The sequence below is a fragment of the Phoca vitulina genome, unplaced genomic scaffold (assembly GCF_004348235.1).
Source record: "Phoca vitulina isolate PV1807 unplaced genomic scaffold, GSC_HSeal_1.0 scaffold21, whole genome shotgun sequence".
In the NCBI taxonomy this organism is placed as follows: domain Eukaryota; kingdom Metazoa; phylum Chordata; class Mammalia; order Carnivora; family Phocidae; genus Phoca; species Phoca vitulina.
Window position 1 is genome coordinate 23744082 of NW_022589724.1, and position 16466 is coordinate 23760547.

Consider the following 16466-nt stretch of genomic DNA (forward strand, 5'->3'; position numbering starts at 1 on the left):
AGGAGAGTGGGTGTGCCAGCACAAGCGGGGGGTGGGGGTGGAGGGGCAGAGGGAGAGGGAGAAGCAGAACAGGGAGCCTGATGTGGGGCTTGATCCCAGGACCTCTGGATTATAACCCGAGCCAAAGGCAGAGGCCCAGCTGAGTCACCCAGGTGCCCCTCGTTTTTTTTTTTATATTGTGGGGGGGGTGTGGGGGAAGGGGCAGAGGGACAGGGAGAGTCTCAAGCAGACTCCATGCTCAGCATGGAGCCAATGGGGGCTCAATCTCATGACCTGAGGTCACAACCTGACCCCAAACCAAGTCAATTGCTTAGCTGACTGCACCACCCAGGTGCCCCCCCTTTTAAGATTTGAGAGAGAAGGAAAAGTGGGGAAGAGGGGCGGAGTGAGAAGCAGAGGGAGATGGACAAGCCGACTCCACAACATGGAGATCATGACCTGGGCAGAAAGCAAGAGTCAGATGCTCAACCAAGTCACCCAAACGTCCCCCGCCCATTTCTTAAACTAGATTAACTGTTAGGCAAGTTCCCTGAAAGTATTAAATAAAAACCCCAACCCCCTCCACACAAGTGAGACTCCAACCTTGAAGCAATGGACTTAATTAGAAGCTTATCACAAAAATTAGACCAGTGTAAATAACAAACATTTATTGGTGTCACTTATGGTAGAAAAAGTTCCTACACCAGATACGCATGACCCAATTGTTAAATAGAACATTTCCAAGGTGAACACACCCTAACCCAGCTTTTTTACCCACTTTTTAAGATAGCCAATTCTTCCTTTCCCCCCACCCCAAGACATGTGAGCAACTGCTAATGAAAAGCAGTAAACAGCCACTTGGGCTATAGCATCTTCAACTCCACTCCAAGGTGAAGATTCCAATTACATTCGAGACTTAAGTTCTCTCAATTTTCTCCTAACGAAAGTTCCTGAGTCCAGTATTTACAATATTACAGCACTAGCAGAGCAATGTCTACAACTCATCTTTGTCTGCTGGTTCCTCATCACCAGTTGGGGGAGGGCCTGCACTTCCATAGAGTTTGCTGATAATTGGCTGAACAATTTCTTCTAGTTCCTTCTTTTTAGCTTTGAAATCTTCAATGTCAGCATCTTGGTGACTTTCTAGCCATTCAATCTTTTCCTCTACAGCTTTTTCCATGGTCTCCTTATCTTCAGAGGAGAGTTTACCTCCCAGCTTTTCTTTATCTCCAATCTGATTCTTTAGAGAATAGGCATAGCTTTCTAATTCATTTCTGGTATCAATGCGCTCCTTGAGCTTTTTGTCTTCCTCGGCAAACTTCTCAGCATCATTAACCATCCTTTCAATTTCTTCAGGTGTCAGGCGATTTTGGTCATTGGTAATTGTAATCTTATTTTTGTTGCCCGTACCTTTGTCTTCAGCTGTCACTCTGAGAATGCCATTCACATCTATCTCAAAGGTGACTTCAATCTGTGGGACCCCACGGGGAGCAGGAGGAATTCCAGTCAGGTCAAAAGTTCCCAGAAGGTGATTGTCTTTTGTCAGGGGTCGTTCACCTAGAAGTTACACCAAAAAAATAACTTGTTAGTTGTTACTGACAAACATTAGTGCATCTGGACTCTTACACTTCAGTCTGTTGGAGCCTACAGTGGCAAGGGCATGCTTATCAAGCTAGAAGTGGGTCAGTATTGATCTATAAGGAGTAGCAAGTGGGACTGTGTTAAGTTACTACTAACTTTTAAGTGAATTTCTTCTCTACAGCATTATGAACTCTTTTCTAGGAGCCAGAAGTTATTTTTAAAGGCAAAGAGTGCCAGGTAGCTAAATAAGAACTCGATTTTGGGGTTGACTCTACCAAACTCAACACTAGTCATATTAGGGACCCCGTCTGAAAAGAGGAGATATTTCTAGCCCTTCTCATTTCAAAAGAATATATGAAGAAGTCATGCTTCTCAAAAACATAGTATGTCATTCACAAATATAAGGTATTACCTTCATAGACCTTGATTGTAACAGTTGGTTGGTTATCAGAAGCTGTAGAAAAGATCTGAGACTTCTTGGTGGGCACCACAGTGTTCCTTGGAATCAGTTTGGTCATGACACCTCCCACAGTTTCAATACCAAGTGTAAGGGGACATACATCAAGCAGTACCAGATCACCTGCAAAGGTAAGTTAACCAAGGTTAAATTCTAATTCAAGAGTCGCAGGAGCACTACCAAGCAGTCTCCCCCTCAACTGTGTAACTTTATCTTCTCCATCTTGCCATTTAATGTGAGGTTCTATGCAAAATCATTTCAGAAGCAGTGAATTAAATATAATTGCTAATGATCTTGAAACTGAGCCAGGTCTTATCCTCACTTTACCCTTTACTAGCTATGTGACCTTGTTGCTCATGTTCTATTACCTTCTAAAGCAACAGATAATTATACTCTTCCTATCAAGCTACTGAAGTGCCGTGGAAAATGCTGTGACAGTGACATACCTGTATCTTGATCACCGGAGAGTACGCCAGCCTGGACAGCAGCACCATATGCTACAGCCTCATCTGGGTTGATGCCACGGGATGGCTCCTTGCCATTGAAGAACTCTTTAACCAGTTGTTGAATCTTTGGGATTCGAGTAGAGCCACCAACAAGAACAATTTCATCAATATCAGACTTCTTTAAGTCAGAATCCTCCAGCACCTTCTGAACAGGCTTCATGGTAGAACGGAACAGGTCCTAGAATAGGAAACACAATTACTGTGATGATGCCTATTGTACCTAAACATTGTCTACATATCTAAATGCAGTACCTCAAACACAGAGTCTGTCTAAATCTCATTAGCAAAGCAAAAAAAACAAGGAACATACCATATTTAGCTCTTCAAATTTGGCCCGGGTCAGAGTCTCAGAGAAGTCTTCTCCTTCATAGAAAGACTCAATTTCAATTCTTGCTTGATGTTGAGAGGACAGGGCCCGTTTGGCTTTTTCTACCTCCCGCCGGAGTTTCTGCACAGCTCTGTTGTCTTTCCTAACATCTTTGCCAGTCTTCTTTTTGTAGAGTTTGATGAAGTGTTCCATGACACGTTGGTCAAAGTCTTCTCCACCCAGATGAGTATCTCCATTAGTAGCCACGACTTCGAAGACACCATTGTCAATGGTGAGAAGAGACACATCAAAAGTTCCACCACCCAGGTCAAACACCAGGATATTCTTCTCCCCTTCCCTCTTATCCAAGCCATAAGCAATAGCAGCTGCTGTACTGTTAAGGAGAAAGGAAAAAAAGGCTTAGTTAAGTTTACATTTCACCTATTTGGCAAATATGCCATACTTTTTAATTTAACACTCACGGCTCATTGATGATCCTCATAACATTCAATCCAGCAATAGTTCCAGCATCTTTGGTTGCCTGGCGTTGGGCATCATTGAAATAGGCTGGTACAGTAACTACTGCATGGGTAACCTAAAAGGATAACAAAAAGTAATTAAGCGTATTTTATCACACGGTTTTAACTCTTACATGAATTGCACTCAAACCATCATTTTAGTTTCCAAGACAATCTGTTTGTTAGATGGGTATAATATACGTAATATTATATCCACGGATTTTCAAGCATTAAGTGGTAATACATGAAAAGTCCCTAATATTTTGTTTGGCCTACAGTAAAACATGCAAGTGATTAAAAGTAATATACACGGATGTCATTCAGATTCAAATTATTAAAACAATGACAGCATCTACACAACATAATAAATCAAGAATAGGAAAAATAAAATTACTTAACAATGTTCTAGAAATATTTACCTTCTTTCCCAAATAAGCCTCCGCAGTTTCCTTCATTTTGGTGAGAACCATGGCAGAAATTTCTTCAGGAGCAAATGTCTTTGTTTGCCCACCTCCAATATCAACTTGAATGTATGGTTTAGTCTTCTTCTCAACCACCTATTTTAAAGAATGATTACTGTTTTCAGACACAGAAGCAGGAACATTTAAAACTTACTAAGTTAGTAACCCACTTCCTCCCCCGTAGTTTGGTTTACTCTGGTCGCTTGGAACTGCATATTGACTAGAAATGCTTAAGGAGTATGGGTGCTTTACAAAGACAAGCCTCTTCAGTTTTAATCAGGCTCTTAATCCTAAACGATGCAGACAGAATAGTTGCGTGTGAAATGACTTTGCCTGCCAAGCTTACTTTAAGCAAGTTTTGTAACATACCAAGATTACTCAATACAAGTTATTACAGACACACCGTGTTTGCCTCCTTTTTGTTGTCTCAACAATTTTTCAGTAACTTCTTAATCTTAAACACTCCGACCACCACCGCCCACCTCTATCCCGGCGAGGAAAACCCCATCGAACCTTGAAAGGCAAGAACTTGATGTCCTGTTGCACGGACGGGTCGTTCCATGTGCGGCCGATGAGCCGCTTGGCGTCGAAGACCGTGTTCTCAGGGTTGGACGTGAGCTGGTTCTTGGCTGCATCGCCGATCAGACGCTCCCCTTCAGGAGTGAAGGCCACATAAGACGGCGTGATGCGGTTGCCCTGATCGTTGGCGATGATCTCCACGCGGCCGTTCTTGAACACCCCGACGCTGGCGGAAACATCACCAAGAACGTAAGGAATCAGCACCGCGATTCTCACAGCAGCCCAGGAGGCCACGCCCCATTCCCCCCTTCCCCAAACCCCACGTACCAAGAGTAGGTGGTCCCCAGGTCGATACCGACCACCGTGCCCACGTCTTCCTTCTTGTCCTCCTCCTCGGCCCGCGCCGCGCCGAGCAGCAGCAGCACCGCAGCCACCAGGGACAGCTTCATGTTGCCGGCGCCGTAGGCCAGTCGGTCAGCAGGCAGGCAGGACGTCACAGGCAATCCAGCCACAGGCCGCAGCACCCGAGCGCACCGAGCTTACTGATCTGAGGGTACAGGGCCCGGGGTCAGCAGGAGCAGCAGACAAGGCGAAGGGCAGGTCCGGAGAGACAGGCCGCGGCGCTTACCTCTCAGACGCACAAAAATCCCCCAAGTCGATGATTCTGTGATGTCCCGGCCAGCGTCGACCGCGCCGTCGCCGAGGGCGCTTATATACCCTCCCCCCAGCCCCGTCGTGGAGGCCACCGATTGGCGCAGGCCCTGCTCGTTGGAGGCCTCTGATTGGTCCAGGCCACCAAGCTGGCCGCCGCCGATTCGAAGGGGCCTCCTCCGCAACTAGCGTCACGGCTACGCCCCCTCCGGCGGACTCATTGGCTGCTGGCCGCACCCGACAGCCACCAATGGGAGGCAACATCCGCCCCAGGCGCAGGCCCCATTGGTTTAGCAGCTGCCTGTCCCTCGTGCGACCTCTCACCCGGAGGCCGTTTCCGCCGGTAACGGCAGAAGTCCCGCCTTCCACGTTGGGCCCTGGGGGCCCCGGGCCGGTGTGGTGTGCGTGATTCCCCCGAGGCGGTGGAATTTGGGTCCTTTGCTTCTCTTTCTCCACTGTCCGCCTGTCCCTCCTCCGTCCTTCATCTCGAAGCGGGAAGCGGCTCTTCCTCCTCCCAGCTTCCAACCCGTCCCAGGCAGGCAGGTCTCCGCGTAGATTCTGTGATCACCTCAGAACAAATTTCTTTGCCCTTTATAGCGGCTACGGTGCTGGGGTGTCCGAACCTCAGGGCTTTTTGTTGTTGTCCGGCCCGCAGCCCTCGAGCTGGGGCCTGGCCGGAGCACTGCACGGCCGCGGATCGTGGGCTCCTAGCCATTCTGTCGGCCCCGCTCTCCCTAGCCCGCTATCTTTGTCTATACCAGGTTTCTCCACATTGCCCTACCCCACGGTAAGTCACAGGCCTGGCCAAAGTAACTACCTCCTCGCCCTGAGTCCCCACCCCAGTGTGGCAGCCCTCTCCTGTCTACGGCCATACCACCCTGAACGCGCCCGATCTCGTCTGAAAAGCTTGCTAATGCCATCGCTCCCACCTTGGGATGTATCATTTTTCCAGCTTGCCGCCCCTTGCCTTCTCCTCTGCTCATCTTTTTTTTCTTTGTGGCCCCGGGTTATCATTTGCAGCCTTCCTCCTCCTTTATTCTTGATACCTTTGTAACTTCATTCTTCCTGGAAAAGGTCAGATTGTGCTTAAACCCATCCGATAGACAAAGATGTCTTGATACTGCCTTTTGTATAACAACCTGTAGCAAAAAATAATAGACTACTATTTACTTTAGACTTACAATGTGCCAAGCATTGTTCTGTTTCCTATGTCATTCGGTCCTTATAATTTAATACTTGGCATTTCCCATTCTCCAGATGAGAAAATTGTGACTGAAATATTAAATAACTAGCTTAAAGTCATAGAGCTGGTAAGTGATAGAGTTAGAATTGATATCCAAGTCAGCTTGGCTCCATAGCCAATGCTCTTAGTTTCTTTTAATTACTTAATTCATTCAACAAATCTTTTTGGAGGACCTGCTATGGACAGACCAAAGGTCTGATACAAAATATTTTGAGAAGCTTACAAAAAATGCATGGGACATTATCATAGGAACTGACGACTCCAGTATTTTTCCACTAAATGTATTCTTGAGATTCATGGTATTCATAATACCCTGTCCAGATAGCCCTGAAACATCTTACACACAGATTACTACTATGTTCAGCCTAGGAGTCAGTACTCAAGAATTTTCCTTTCTCCTTCAGTGCTTTTCAAAGGTTATGCTGGTGACTCAGAATTGACTATAGAAGTTGCATCACCCATCTTACAACAGGGCTTGTAATACTGCCATAATACTGACTCTCTATAGGTTGCATCAGTTCATTATTAAGATAGAAATCACCATCCAGCCACTTTACAGCTTCGTATCATTTCAAAGAAACTTTGTATATATAACATCCATTTCCCTTAAAAACAAAGCTCTCAGTTTCAGCCTTTTCCTTGATTGATGGAATAATCGTTTTTGCAACTCTCTTTTTCCTAAGATTTAAATAAGTGATATCTGGCTAACTTCCAAAGGGAATGAGTATATTGGTGGTTGTAGTATCTTTTTTAAAACCAAGTATATTAGGTGTATATTATTGTATAACCCAAAGTGCGATCTTTTATGGATTGAATAGAAAAGTGCATAGATAAATCTAGTTTCCTGAATGTTAAATGCCAATAATAGTATTGATGCCAAATTATCAATATTTAACTAAGCGCTAGATACTATGCTAAACACTTTATGTGCATTATCTCTTTTAATTCTTATGAAAGCATTTTTTTTTTAACCCTTAATTTAGAGCTAAGGAATCTGAAGCCCCGAGAGGTGAAGAAATTTGCCCAGGAGATTACACAGCTGAGGAGATAGGGAGCCAGGATTTGAGCCTTGGCAATTTGACTTTTAATTTCTGTAGTCTAGATTATCATCCTGAGTTTTGGGTTTATAAAATGTATATCTTGTTTAGGATATAGAGTAGTTACATAGTTTGCAAATATTTTGGTAATGAGTGATAGACAAATGTAGATTTTTATCCAGTAATTTAAACCAGCTCGTTTCACTTGTGCTCCTTTGGGTGAGAAAATAGATTTCTATTTCCCATCTGATCTCAGCTAAGTAGAGTTAGGACTGATTAGGATTGGATGTCATTTAGTTCCTAAATCTTCCTTTTTGAAAGGAAATTACAGGCATAGAACAGGAAGGAAAAGGAAGACTTACGTAATTGACAAATTGAATGTTTAGACCCTGATAATTAAGAATTTTCCACATCCTTTGTTGGGGAGAATATACAGCTAAGAGATAAGGCACATGATCTTGGGAGAAAAACCTACCAGAGCCTCAATTTTTTCATCTATTGAATGTCAGGGATTTCTGTCCTGTTGGTTTTAGTAGGCTTATTTCCAGGATTAGATAAGATACTGTGTGGGAGATAAGAAAAGTGTGTGGGAAGTTGTAGGATAATAGGAATACTATAAATCATGTGAATATACTATGAGAAGAAATTTTAGAAGCTCTTCAAGAAAACCATCTCTTGAGAGTCAATTTTCAAGATTTCTTTCAATGGAAAGTAATGTTTGGTGATTATGTTGAATTTGACAGATTATTGGAAATATTTTTTTAAATGTTCTAATTACTGTCTTCTATTGGCTATGTAGATGTCTTTTGTATTAAGAGACTGGGCCCTTAGACCCCTGACCCTCCCTTTTCTTAGAGCATTTACTTCAAGAAAACTCTGATTGTAGGGGTACCTGGCTGGCTCAGTCAGTAGAGCATGCGGCTCTTGATCCTGGGGTTGTAAGTTTGAGTCCCACACTGGGTGTGGAGATTACTTTAAAAAAATAAAATCTTAAAAGAAAAAAAAGAAAAGAGAGACTAGGCCTTAACCTTTATTAAACAACTGAAGAGTAAAAAGTATCTCCCTGACACCTGAGCCAGGAACAATACTAGGTATAAATCATGTAGCCTTTTTTTTTTTTTTTTTTTTTGTGCTTTTGAAAGTGCAATGTGCTATGCAATTAGTTTTCTTTGTCTTGACTTTTTTTAAAAAAGATTTTATTTATTAAAAAAATAGAAGATTTTATTTATTTATTTGACAGAGAGAGAGAGTGAGCACAAGTGGGGGAGCTGCAGAGATAGAAGGAGAAGCGGGCTCCCCACTGATCAGAGAGCCCAACGTGGGGCTCTCTCAGGACCCTGGGATCATGACCTGAGCTGAAGGCAGACGGCTTAATCTACTGAGCCACCCAGGCGCTCCTGTCTTGACTTTTTAAAAGTGAATTTTATAATAGGGAACCTTCCCCACAGACAAATGAAAAGTTACAAGTAGTGCATCTTCTATTCTTTCCTCCCCCCCCCCCCCCCCGGGTGGGAGGCATTTAGGAGGACATGCTGTGTCAGATAGTATGATAGAAAAGCCCATGGGGTTTGGAAGCATAAAAACTAGAGTTCTAGTTCTGTCACTTAACTAGCTATGATTTAGGGCAAGTCAATCTCTCTGAGGCTCTCTTCACTAGCCTCTAAAATACATATAATTTTGCCTCCTCACAAGGCTGTTGTTATGATAAAGGTATTTTATGATTTTTAAACAATTTTTAATGTGTGTTTTTTTTTAAGATTTTTATTTATTTGAGAGAGAGCACAAGCAGGGGGAAAGGCAGAGGGAGAAGCAGACTCCCCGCTGGGCAGGGAGCCCAACGTGGGGTTTGATCCCAGGACCCCAGGATCTTGACCTGAGTGGCAGGCAGATGCTTAACAGACTGAGCCACCCAGGCACCCCTGTATTTGATTAATTGAAAAGCATTTTAGTTTTATACAGAAAACGTCTTAATTTTTCTTCTGTTTTAAATTTTCCATTGAAGTAAAATAAGCTACTAATTATAAAGAGCTACCTCTATAGAATTTGAGTGATAATATGTATCCTAAATCTCTAAATTTTTAAATTAGGAAATATAGGGGCGCCTGCCTGGCTCAATCAGAGGAGTGTGCAACTCTTGATCTCAGGGTCGTGAGTTTGAGCCCCATGTTAGGTGTAGAGATTACTTAAATAAATAAATGCTTAAAAACAAAATGGGAAATATATGTACATGGTATAAAATCCAAAGGGTACAATATACAATGAAAATAAATCAGCCTACCACCCTATCCCCAGCCTTATTCCTCTACACTGGTAAAGATAACCACGGTCACCACTTTCTTGTGTAGCCTAGAGAGGTTTTATTCATATTCATATGCAGTGTGTGTGTATCCCTATTTTAAAACTAGTGATGGAGCATGCTACATGCATGGTTCTGCTTCCATCCAGTTAGCTATATTTCTTGGAGATTGTCACAAATCCACTGCCTCTTTTTTTTTTTTTAATGTCAATAGTAGCTACACTTAATTGAATATTTACTATGTGCTGGATGTTTTACATATCTTAAACCTTTTTATTATAAATTGCAATGTGAATACAGAAAAGTACGTAAAATGCAAGTGTATGGTGTAATGAATAATCATAAAATAAATCCCTAGGTATTCAATATCCAAATCAAGAAAAAGAATGTCAGCACCAAGAAGTCCTCACTTTTTCACCCCAGCTGACCCTATATCCCTCTTCCATAAAAAAGTTAACTTTTCTTTATTGTTACAGTCTTTAGATTTTTACCATTTATCATATTAACTTCTGCCTTAATTACTATATTTGATATCCAGTAGAACATGTCCTTCCATCTTCAGGAGTGTCTTGCTATTCTTGGTACTTGTATTTCCATATAAATTTTAGAATTAGCTTGTCAAGTTGGCAGAACAAACCTATTATATATTGTTAAGTAAGAAAAGTAAGTTACTTAACAGTATGATAATACTATATCATTATTTTTAAATACGCTTTACAAAGTCTTAAATCTCAATTTCTGTATTCTAGAATTTTTTAAAAATTGCATGAATTTAGTATTTAATATCAGGAATGAACAATTTTCTGTTTTGAAATGATAAGTTATGTTACTTCAAGATGATGAAACATTATGTAGCTATTAAAATTGTTGATATCTATGTTTTTCAAAGAGTAAATTGTAAGTATGTTACTTTTTTGTCTACATTTTCTTGTTATTTAAAAAAAAAATCCCTGTTTATCTATCAGGAATTTACTGAGCTTGAAAAGCCTTTAAGAACTTAAAACTAAAAGTAATACAGAAGAGAACTGCCCTCCGTCCACGCACCAGCCAGCTCCGTTATGGCAACCCGAAGCCCCAGCCTTGTGATTAGTGATGATGAACCAGGTTATGACCTAGATTTATTTTGTATACCTAATCATTACGCTCAGGATTTGGAAAAGGTGTTTATTCCTCGTGGATTAATTATGGACAGGACGGAACGGCTTGCACGAGATGTGATGAAGGAGATGGGAAGCCATCACATTGTAGCCCTCTGTGTGCTCAAGGGGGGCTATAAATTCTTTGCTGACCTGCTGGATTACATTAAAGCACTGAACAGAAATAGTGATAGATCCATTCCTATGACTATAGACTTCATTAGACTGAAAAGCTGTAATGACCAGTCCACAAGGGACATAAAAGTAATTGGTGGAGATGATCTCTCAACTTTAACTGGAAAGAATGTCTTAATTGTTGAAGATATAATTGAAACAGGCAAAACAATGCAAACCTTGCTTTCCTTGGTCCAGCAGTATAATCCAAAGATGGTCAAGGTTGCAAGTTTGCTGGTGAAAAGGACTCCTCAAAGTATTGGATACAGACCAGATTTTGTTGGATTTGAAATTCCAGACAAGTTTGTTGTAGGATATGCCCTTGACTATAATGAATATTTCAGGGATTTGAATCATGTTTGTGTCATTAGTGAAACTGGAAAAGCAAAATACAAAGCCCAAGATGAGAGTTCAAGTTGAATTTGGAAACATCTAGAGTCCCATTGAAATCACTAGTAAAATGATCAAATGTTCTAGTTCTGTGGCCAACTGCTTAGAGGGGCTTCTTGCCTGTATCTTCTAAGAATTTTATATGTTTGGTATGTTTGTTAGAAATGTCATTTGCTGCATTCCTAAAGTCTTTATTTGCACTATGAGCCTATAGACTATCAGTTCCCTTTGGGTGGATTGTTGTTTGACTTGTGAATGAAAAATCTCTTAAACCACACCACTGTTGAATGAAAATATTGAAATTGTATTTGTAGGAAACATTTAAAGAGAAGATATATTAATTTTTAATTGGCATTTTAATTTTTATATATTCAGGATAAAACAAGTGATTGAATATTGTTAATTATGCCACTGTGTTTAGAAAAGTAAGAAGCAGTCAGTTTTTGTATCGATGACAGCGTTTAAGAGGTATTGTTTTGTTGGATAAACCATGTGTCCTTGAATTATTTTAGTGTTTCAGTATTAACTGTATTTTTCTGCTTGTTCAGATTATTTCTGGTGAATCTTTGTCAACAGTTTATTTTAAATACAAATCAATAAATTCCAAAATACTTAAAAAAATAAAAGTAATACAAGAGAACAAAAAAGGTCAGTGAAAGATGTTTAAGATACAACTACATTGGGGTGCCTGGGTGGCTCAGTCGGTTAAGGGTCTGCCTTCAGTTCAGGTCATGATCTCCGGGTCCTGGGATTGAGCCCCACATCGGGCTCTCCACTTAGCGGCGAGTCTGCTTCTCCCTGTGACCTCCCTTGCTTTCACTCTCTCAAGTGAATGAATAAAATCTTAAAAAAAGGTATAGTTACATTAAAGTTATTTCATATGTTATAGTCATAGGTTAAAACAAATACAGGTAAAAAAATAAAATAAGACAAATACAGGTAATGTACCAAAATTTGATTTTGCGTTAACATGACAGCTCCCATCAGTCTGGACATCCCTGATACTGATAGAAAGATAAGGGGAGGTTTTCTTTGTTTGTTTGTTTTGCTTTGTTTTGTTTTAAGTAGGCTCCACACCTAGTGTGAAGCCTGACACAAGGCTTGAACTCATGACCCTGAGATCAAGACCTAAGCTGAGATCAAGAGTCGAACACTTAACCAACTGAGCCACCAAGACACCCTAGAAGGATAAGGTTTATAGTAGATTTCACTGTGCAGAAGTGCAAGTTGCATAATTTATGACTCTGTTCTATAGGCGTCTTTTTCCTCATTTTCAGTATTCTCAAGTTTTGGGCTTTTATCTGTTGCCCTCAACTGAGCCAATAATTAAAAATTCTTTGGCAAATGTTGCAAAACCATATTGGCTGAATTGCTTGGGCCTTGGAAGAAACCCCAGGCAAGTGAGGGGCCCTAAATGATAAGCTCCATCAGCTTCATAGTAAATCCATCTCTGAGTACTGCTACTATTTCTGAGCCTGCCAGTGGGAGCCAGTGTAAGACAACCTAGGGCCCAGAACATGGAGTAAGGTTATGACTGTAGTCTTGTCCTTTGCTTGCAACTGGGCTGTTCCAAAGGGCAAAAGCATTTTATAAAGAAATACTATCTGCCACCTGTGTAGAACAGCTTCCATCCATGTGTTTCTGAATTTTTTTGTTGTTGTTTACAGATTGCCAGAGCTTTAAAAAATTTTTCCCTTAAAAATCTTTTTAAACTGGGGTGCCTGGGTGGCTCAGTCGTTAAGCGTCTGCCTTCGGCTCAGGTCATGATCCCATGGTCCTGGGATCAAGCCCCGCATCCGGCTCCCTGCTCAGCGGGAAGCCTGCTACTCCCTCTCCCACTCCCCCTGCTTGTGTTCCTGCTCTCGCTATCTCTCTCTCTGTCAAATAAATAAAATCTTAAAAAAAAATTTTTTTTTAACTATGTTAAAAAATAACATCGTTCATTCACACGTATTTTTTGTCATTCAGAATGTACAGTCAACGTAAATGTCAAAATCGATAGGGGATGCTAAATCAACTATGGTAGGTGATACTATGGGTATACTGTGCAAAGTTTCAAAACTGAGGTAGATTTTTACGTATTGATATGGAATGAAGCTCAGGATTTATTTTTAAACGAGAAGAACAGAATGGTATGTACAACGTGATCCTATTTATGTCCCCCCAATCTAGATAGATACCTATCATTGACAAGAGTGGCTCCCTTTGGGTGGAATTGGATGGGAATCGAGGGGACTTTTTTGACTTATTTGTATTGTATACAATACAATTTTTTGGCCAATTTTTAAGGCCAAGAATGAATTTCTGTATTACTTGTTTGATTGAAAGTGAATTTTAGAAAAGAAATGTAGTGAATGTAATGGTTCAGTTAGCTTTTAGCATTGAAATTAAAAAATATATTTTTATTTTTAAGGGTAATACATCAAGGAGAATGACTAAATGGAAAAAAGCGTGGGAGCTGATTCACATTTGAAATAGTTGGAAAACTGAATGTTACTTTTTTCTTTTTTTTTTTGGCCTGGAGACTCCCAGTGTTGGAGGATATAATTGTTGTTTTCAATTTTTTGAAAGGCTGTCAAATGGAAAACATTTTATATTGCTCCAGGCATCAGAACTTAACAGCACTGGAAGGAAGTAAAGGGAAGCCGATTTCACCGAAGGCAGAACTTTCTAACCTTTAGAGCTGTCCAACAGTGGAGCGGGCTATCTCACTTAAGATAGTGAGCTCCCTGAAATTCGAACTGTGGAAATATAAGTTGGAAGACGGGGGCACCTGGGTGGCTCAGAGGTTAAGCGTCTGCCTTCCGCTGGGGTCGTGATCTCCGGGTCCTGGGATGGAGCCCCATGTCGGACTCCTGGCTCAGCGGGGAGTCGGCTTCTCCCTCTGCCTCTCCCTCTGCTCCTGCTCGCTCTATCTCAAATGAATAAAATCTTTAAAAAAAAAAAAAGTTGGAAGACCATCTGGCTGGAAGATACAAGAGAGAATTCCTGCCCGGGCGGGAGTTGGACTAATGACCTTTAAGGTGTCTTCCAATTCTGAAGTTTCTATGACTATTCAGCTCCGTTAACTTGACATTTGAATATACCTGAGTTATTTTTGTAAAATAAAATTTTATCAGATAAATCAGTCAACTTAAAAAACTGTATGGTCAAATTTACAGTAAGTAAAAAGATAAAACGAGGACTGGGAAATCAGGTTTAAAACTGAAAATCCAGATACCCCTGAAGGCAACTTGCGAAACTTTTAACAGAAAGGGTGGGGGGGTGGTGTGTCTGTGCGTGCGCGTGTGTGTGAGTCGAGTGATGTGTCCTGGGCAAGTGACACTTGTTACCGAAGATGCTAATGCGCTAAATCTTTTACTTTACACGTACTTGCACAGGAGTGTTTTTCACACCCGGCAGCACCGTACGCGGAAGCGAGGTCGCGCGTCTGATGAGGAACAATTTTCCGGAAGGCGCTTCGCGGTACCGCAGACGCCCACGACCGCTCCAGCCGGTGGCCGACTGGGCTGGCTGAAGCGGAAGGACCGCTCTGGCCGCCCGCGCGAACCACCAGTCCCAGGGGCCCCCGCGGCGCCGCGCACGCGCGATGGCGTGGCGGCAGCGCCGCCGCAGGACGCAGGAAAGCCAGCTAGCGAGTAGTGGCGGCGGCGGCGGCGGTGGTGGCAGTTCGCGACGAGGGTGACGGCTCCGAGGCCGAGTGGCGGTGCGGTTGAGACCTGGGTGCCTTCCTCCGTGTGATCCCGGTGGTGAGTGCGCGTCTCCGGTTAACTCGCGCGAAGTGCGCGGCTCGCTGCCTGGCGGCCGGGCTGGTCTGGCCTAGGGCCGCAGCCTGCGCCTAATGGCCGGGCCACCCAGTCCAGCTGACCCCCTGGGCCCTTCCCTCCCGTGTCGGTGGAAGTGGGGGTAGGGGGACACACGGTTAGGCCCAGGGGACAGACGTGGCGGCTCCCGGGGGCCAGGGCGGCCGGGGGCAGACGGGAGCGGGGGGATGGGATGGGAAGGGACCGGAGAACGGCGGGGCGGCTTCGGGTGGGGGCCCCAGGCGAGCGACCTGGCAGGTAGAGAACTGAGCATAGGAGGCGAGAAGGAGGTGGAATATCTTCTGAGTGTCGCTGGTGAAGATGTCATGCTTCGGGGACTCTTGACAAGCTGGACTCATGGGTCTAGGGGCAGCCCACCTTGGAAAAACACACACACACAGTATACTTGGCATCTTTCCACTTGCTGTTGATGTCTTGGAAGTGAGGGACTGTTGGTTGCTTCCATCTCCTTTCCTTCAACTTCACCTTTTATTGACTGTCAAATTTAAATGGGTGCTGGCTAGGCAAACCATAGAAATAAACAGTGTTCTGTGTATAAGTCTGTGGAAAAACAGGCATGGTGGTATGTTCAGATGAGAGCTAGGCCAAAGGAGGAATCATTGTTTTTATTTTAAAATTTGTGACAGAAGTCAGTTTGAGCACAGCTTTGAACTAGAAAGTATTTTAACCTGGGAATTCACCAGTTGGTGGACAGAATATAGGGGATTTTTGAACTAGAATGGGGATAAAATCACATCTATTTTTATTATCTGGTAACTAATTTATTCGTTCCTTCAATTATGAATGTAGGCAACAAACCACAGTGGAATTAGCAATGCCTGTGACTTTGTCACCAATAAAAATTACAAATATTTTTGTATCATGTTTACAGTTTTTGCATATATCTCAGAATATCACTTATGCTTATAATTTTTTTGAATTTATGGCATTATTAAACACACAGATCTTGTTATTTAATGTGATGATAAAGCTGCACATATATTACCAAATCACTATATTTAAATAACAGTTCCGTATAATTGGTTTCTTTCATAATTTCATATGTTTAATTATGTATTTAAAAGCAATCTGAGGGGCGCCTGGTTGGCTCAGTTGGTAGTGTGTGTGACTCTTGATCTCAGTGTCGTGAGCTCCAGCCCCATGTTGGGTGTCAAGATTACAATCAAGAAAATAAAAATAAAAATCTATCTGAGAGAGAGTCCATAGGCTTCACCAGACTACCAAAAAGATCCATGGTGCAAAAAGATTAAGAACTCCTGAGGTAGAAGTGTTTGGGGATCCATAAGTCAGCCTGGAAGGATATTTGAATCTTTTTATTTATTTATTTTTTAAGAAAAGACAAGGCAGATAGGATTATAGTATAGATGAAAGGGAATTTTGTACACAG

The 16466-nt window shown here is 42.2% G+C and overlaps 3 protein-coding genes across 12 annotated transcripts in view; 2 read left to right on the top strand and 1 right to left on the bottom strand.

Annotated features, from left to right (window-relative positions):
• Nucleotides 1–621: 621 nt before the first annotated feature.
• HSPA5 (heat shock protein family A (Hsp70) member 5) lies at nucleotides 622–5039 on the bottom strand. The gene is made up of 9 exons (XM_032418825.1): nucleotides 4957–5039; nucleotides 4656–4875; nucleotides 4323–4554; nucleotides 3768–3905; nucleotides 3313–3425; nucleotides 2834–3224; nucleotides 2464–2701; nucleotides 1973–2140; nucleotides 622–1536 (listed from the first exon to the last, which is right to left on the bottom strand). The coding sequence occupies exons 2-9, from the start codon at nucleotides 4775–4777 to the stop codon at nucleotides 974–976; spliced, it is 1965 nt and encodes a 654-aa protein (XP_032274716.1). The 5' UTR covers nucleotides 4778–4875; nucleotides 4957–5039; the 3' UTR covers nucleotides 622–973.
• Nucleotides 5040–10501: 5462 nt separating this feature from the next.
• LOC116641168 (hypoxanthine-guanine phosphoribosyltransferase-like) lies at nucleotides 10502–11933 on the top strand. Its single transcript, XM_032418721.1, has one exon. It carries the CDS (start codon nucleotides 10614–10616, stop codon nucleotides 11283–11285), a length of 672 nt encoding a protein of 223 aa, XP_032274612.1. The 5' UTR covers nucleotides 10502–10613; the 3' UTR covers nucleotides 11286–11933.
• Nucleotides 11934–14710: 2777 nt separating this feature from the next.
• Nucleotides 14711–16466, top strand: part of GAPVD1 (GTPase activating protein and VPS9 domains 1) — a 74462-nt gene continuing 72706 nt past the window's right edge. For 7 of the 10 annotated variants that reach the window (XR_004301120.1, XM_032418238.1, XM_032418246.1 and 4 more), the window contains exon 1: nucleotides 14712–15004. The gene's annotated coding sequence lies outside the window, so the exon portion shown is untranslated. Of the gene's footprint in view, nucleotides 15005–16466 lie in introns of all 10 variants that reach the window. The other 3 variants (XM_032418244.1, XM_032418242.1, XM_032418240.1) reach the window with 1 other exon arrangement.

Coding starts and splice junctions, on each gene's coding strand:
- HSPA5 (XM_032418825.1), bottom strand. CDS start 4,777: ATGAAGCTGTCCCTGGTGGCTGCGGTGCTGCTGCTGCTCGGCGCGGCG. Junction 2,702..2,833: donor AATTTGAAGAGCTAAATATG/GTATGTTCCTTG, acceptor TTCCTATTCTAG/GACCTGTTCCGTTCTACCAT. Junction 1,537..1,972: donor TACAATCAAGGTCTATGAAG/GTAATACCTTAT, acceptor TGTAACTTCTAG/GTGAACGACCCCTGACAAAA.
- LOC116641168 (XM_032418721.1), top strand. CDS start 10,614: ATGGCAACCCGAAGCCCCAGCCTTGTGATTAGTGATGATGAACCAGGT.